The sequence below is a fragment of the Vidua macroura genome, chromosome Z (genome assembly GCF_024509145.1).
Source record: "Vidua macroura isolate BioBank_ID:100142 chromosome Z, ASM2450914v1, whole genome shotgun sequence".
In the NCBI taxonomy this organism is placed as follows: domain Eukaryota; kingdom Metazoa; phylum Chordata; class Aves; order Passeriformes; family Viduidae; genus Vidua; species Vidua macroura.
Window position 1 is genome coordinate 33,430,177 of NC_071611.1, and position 4,904 is coordinate 33,435,080.

Consider the following 4,904-nt stretch of genomic DNA (forward strand, 5'->3'; position numbering starts at 1 on the left):
GAAACATGTGACAAAAATCACCTGACATGTCCCACTACGTGTTCTCACACTGTACAGGCAGGAGGAGACAGGAGTAAAATGCAGGACCTCAGCAAAAAAATAGGAACTGTATTGACAGATTTGTTGTGGAATCTTGCAGGACAATGGCAAACAGTGCAGAGGCTGGTCTAAAACACCAGCAGCAGGCTCATTTGGTCTAATGAAACTTTTACACAGTCCTTAACTGAGTTTTGAAATTTTGAGTGGATAAAATTGTCATGCATTAAGTTCCTTTCCAAAAAGATGCTTGTCATTATTGTCATTATTGAGAGTGACTTTGTTTAATCTTTCACATATTATCATTACTCAATCTTCATAGATTTTTTTTGTCAAATTCTCAATTAATTCAATAAGTGAATGAAAAAAAAACCTATTTAAAAAAATTGCTCTCGAATTTCTCACCTTTTTAATACAGTTGTGCAGCTGCCTTTACTGGAAAAAGTTTTGAAGCACTTTAGGTATTTTCAATCAGGGTTAGTATTATAAGAAAGCAGCACTAATTCTACCCATCCTTTTCATATAGAAAATTCTACTGAGACGCAGGTTTTTCTCTTTCCTGTTATCTCAGCCCTTCTTCAAGGCATGGACAGAAGGAGTGAGGTTTCCTACTCAAGTTTTCTATCTCCCTTCATTCAAACAGATAAATCAAAACACTTGGTAGTTTGTAATGGAAGAGTGGAACAGAACTGGAAATGGGTTAGCAGTTATATGCAGGACTGAGGAGATTGAAAGGTGAAAGACTGGGGCTTAAGCTATGAGCCTGCATCTCCTTCTATCTCTACTGAAGATTGACTTTTCATTCTAGAGATGAGAGAGGGGTGGCTGGGGAGCATTGTTTTGGATTGTCTCAGAAAGATGTCTGCTAGAGTGCCAGGCTCTTGACTTTTGTTGCCCCTTGAATTGCTCTGTAAGCAACCATGAATATTTACACAGGCCCTGTCTTCATCCAGGTCAGAAGAGAAAGAATCCAGTAGGAGAGGAGCTCACATCTGAGGCACTGTACTGCAGCACAAATGTATGGAGAAAGTTGAAGACTATAAATGTGTTGGAAAACTCAAATGTAAAATAATCAAAATATGAAGCAGCAAGCAAACTTTATTTAATTTTTTTTCTTCTTTTAATAATTTTATATTCTATGTACAATTTTTTTTTTGCAACTGGCAGCTTTGTAATTCAGTAGTCTTCCTTGAGAAGATATTGCAAAGCTGGTATCTTCAGTTACATATGTGTGTAGAAACCCTGCCATGGATGTCTCTGAATCCCATGTGTTTCATGACAGGGCAATTACATGTTAATGGAATATAAAATCTCTGTGTTACTGGTAGATGGGGGAAAAACCTGTGTAAATACAAGTAAATTATTAATAAAACTTCTTTCTAACTATCTACCTGTTGGTGACCACTTTAATTAGCTATTGTCAGCAATTCAGAAAAAGAAATCATAAACCTCTTATGCAAATTGGTGGTCCCTGCCTGCAAAGTAGTGAGTGCCTCACTGTGTCAGTAGCCTCAGTCGTTCTTGAGGCCACTGCAGGAGCCAATCCAGAAATAACAGACAAATTGCAAACACCAAAGTTAAAGAGTAGCAAAATCACCTGATGGTTTAGCTTCTAGCAACATTTCTCAAGAATGTAGAAAGGCTGTATACTCATGGTGTTGAATGGCCATTTCAGAGGTCTACTCTTTTCTTCATGATAATCTGCCTGATTAATGATGTTACTTCTGGTTTGATACTTTCCATTGGCTCTTCGGGTCTCCAGAATTTCACAACTTTACCCTCAGGGCTGACAAGGTACTTCCAGAAATTCCATCGAGGCTCTTTCTTTGAAGAATCTGTAAGGATTAAATCAGATTATTTTAGTCTCTTACATCTTGAATTGTCTTCAGGCCCCGCATTGATTCTTTGACTATTTATGCAGAAGTAATCCCACCATATTCTTTGCTAGTAGTCTGAGCATGCATTTACTGATTGCTGCTAATGATCTGAAAAGCTGGAAGTCAATGATGCTCCCCCTTTCCTGTGAAACTGTTAAAGAGTACTTACTTTTACTATGCTATATTTCCTAGGGAAGAATATACAAGGGCTGCATATTTATTCAGGGACTCCCTAGTTTTATGTCAGTTTTGGGAAGTGAGATGGGAGCAGGAAGTTGTACTGGTGATGGCTTAATTAGGCTGCTTTCACAAAAAGGTCCAGTAGATTTTGACTGGAGAATAAGTGTTTGCTTGGAAATGGTGCTGAACCCTCAACTGATTTTTTGAAGCAATGGATTGAAGTTTGGCACCACACTTGTGCTGCAAATGGACTAATTTTGCACTAGATTATTGGACAGTGCTGTTGCCATCCTGTTGCTAGTAGTCACAGGCACAAGAGGGTGGTATAGCATGATGTTCAGCCTTCTGATTGTCAAAACAGCAACATAAATAAAACAGATACTTCAACTGAAAATGCACAAGAATTTAATGTGAAACACAGGAATGCAGGAAAAGAAAAACTATTTCAGAATATTGAAGTACCAAAGGATCTTTCTCCTTCTTGTGGGTGAACAGCATGTGAAATAAGAAAATTTGAGTAAAACTTTTTTTCTTTATAGGTATCAATGTTTAACATTGATGGCACTGATATATAGAGTCTGGATTCATCACACAGAGCGGGTTCCTTTGTGCTCTAGTCTTTTCTATAAAGAACTGAGAGAAAACCCTCAATAATTCCAGTGCACATCTGGCAACTCAGGGCAACAAAGTTACCTGAGGTTTTTACTTGCATGCCTAAGAGGAGGTAGGAACAAACACAGTTATAATGACAATGGTGGCCACTTAAACGATTCCTCAATACAAATAATTTTCAAGTTCATAGAAAGTATCATGGGGGATAAAGCACATAAGTGTTTTGGAAAGATTTCATTTAGATATTGAAATAGTTTTCTGACAAGAGGCACTATAAGAAAGTGAAATAGACTCTGAAGGCAGGGATATGGAATACAGGTTTGGCTCTCTGCTACTTTATTTTCTGGGTAAAATGGTGTGTTAGAAATGAGTTATGTTTAAGCTATTTTTTTTCTTTCACATATCAATATGGTTCAAAACCTGATCAAAGCTCAGGAAAATTCAGAAAGGCTTTTCAAGTGGGCTTTGGGTCTATGAGATCTTTGGTCAACTGAAGGGAGAGAGAATTTAATTTTGCTTATGAGAATATGAGGTCCTAAGCCTGTAAATGCTCCCTGTATTCATGAAGGGTTTTGCAGGCTGGGTCCTGAAGTTGACATGACAAATTAATACAAATCAGTGGTTATATATAACTAATATATATAAACCTGCTTTACAATACAGTTTACATAAAGGTGGACATAGGACCCAGCTAAAAATCTCATCTGCATGTGTTTATACAAAATTTTCTGGTAATTTTATGACCCCCATAACTACATTTTTGTCCATAAGAAAAGTATTTTTTTAAATAAAAATCACATACTTTGGAATGGGATTTTGTAGGTGGGAGTTCCTAGCTCTAGTATTTCTAACAAAAACGGATGTTTCTAGCTGGGCTGGTCAGAGCAGACTCTTTTTATGAGGAAAAACTGATGCTTTCAGGATACAGTTCTTCAGCCCACATTGTTGAAATCCAAATTGAAATGCAAGTAATTGTATGCTAAGTGCCTGTTTCTCTCCATAGTTTATGAAGACTTCAGTGTTTCCTGACAAAAACATGCAGTCTGGATTCAATGAGAGTACCATGGTTACAGTCATCTTGATTCATAAAAGAAAACAGTTACCTATTAGAAATTTAAAGGCGGGATCTGCTTCTGATCCTAGGATCTTGATTTTGTGGAAAACAGGGAATGTTACTCCATAGTTTCCTTTGGCAAAAGATTCTATTTCCTGGCTTGAACTAGGCTCTGATTCTCCAAACTGGTTGCAGGGAAACGCCAGCACAGTGAAGTGGGAGGGACCAAACTCTCTGTGCAGCTCTTGCAGTGCGATGTAATTTTTGTCTGTGTATTGGCAATAACTGGCCACGTTTACAACCAAAGTTGCCTTCAGAAACATAAAGTTAGAATAATTTAGTTATTAGCTTTTTAGTTATTAGCTATTATTTAGGTTAGTAAGGAAAAAGCCTATAGATGTTGTAGAGATCACAATTAAATCTTAAAAGGACATTTCTCATTATCATGATGGTTCCTGCCGGAAGGCCAAACATAATGTTTTTGATCACCATTTCATGAAACAAATAAAGATGAAAGCAGCTGAAGATATTTACTTTCAGACAATCTGTTTTAAAAATATAGTAAACTCATAAACTTCATCTTACAGCTTTGTTTATATATAAGCATTTAAAAAAGCAGATAATTAGAACATGCACTAAAATCATATTTACTAGATAAACAGCCAAAATCCAAACCCAACATTCTTAACTAAGATTAAAATCCATCAATTTGCCTCTTAGGATATATTGACTTGTGCTAAATAATTTCTTTTCTTGATTTGCTAGATCTAATACTTGATTCCTGTTCTTCCTGTATGAAGAACGGGAATTTAGTACAAATCTCTGCCAAAAACTCCCATAACCAAGCCTTTTATTTACCTAGAAATATACACATTTTTTGTCAGTATGGATTCAAGACAGAAAAAGTGAAATAATAACTTACTTTCCCTCTGTACTTCTCCAAGGAAATAATTCTTCCTCGTGAATCCTTGACTTCAAAAGAATAAAAATCTTTGATTTTAGGTTTAAAAAACCTGAGTTGCAGCAGGCAGAGAATAGTGGTGCACAAAACCATTGACAGGAAGACAACAAAGATCCTGGCTTTGTGCACGGAGTATTTCAGAGGATAACTAGTTGTGAGAGGCTCCATTTTTGAAATCTTTGGA

At 36.6% G+C, this 4,904-nt stretch overlaps 1 protein-coding gene across 2 annotated transcripts; it reads right to left on the minus strand.

Annotated features, from left to right (window-relative positions):
- Window positions 1-1,116: 1,116 nt before the first annotated feature.
- On the minus strand, window positions 1,117-4,904 carry GPX8 (glutathione peroxidase 8 (putative)). 2 transcript variants are annotated; one of them, XM_054003263.1, is made up of 3 exons: window positions 4,682-4,904; window positions 3,809-4,070; window positions 1,117-1,871 (listed from the first exon to the last, which is right to left on the minus strand). In XM_054003263.1, the coding sequence occupies exons 1-3, from the start codon at window positions 4,886-4,888 to the stop codon at window positions 1,708-1,710; spliced, it is 633 nt and encodes a 210-aa protein (XP_053859238.1). In that variant the 5' UTR covers window positions 4,889-4,904; the 3' UTR covers window positions 1,117-1,707. The 2 variants fall into 2 exon arrangements, with proteins under 2 accessions (XP_053859238.1, XP_053859239.1); XM_054003264.1 differs by lacking the exon at window positions 3,809-4,070 and having other exon boundaries at window positions 1,704-1,871.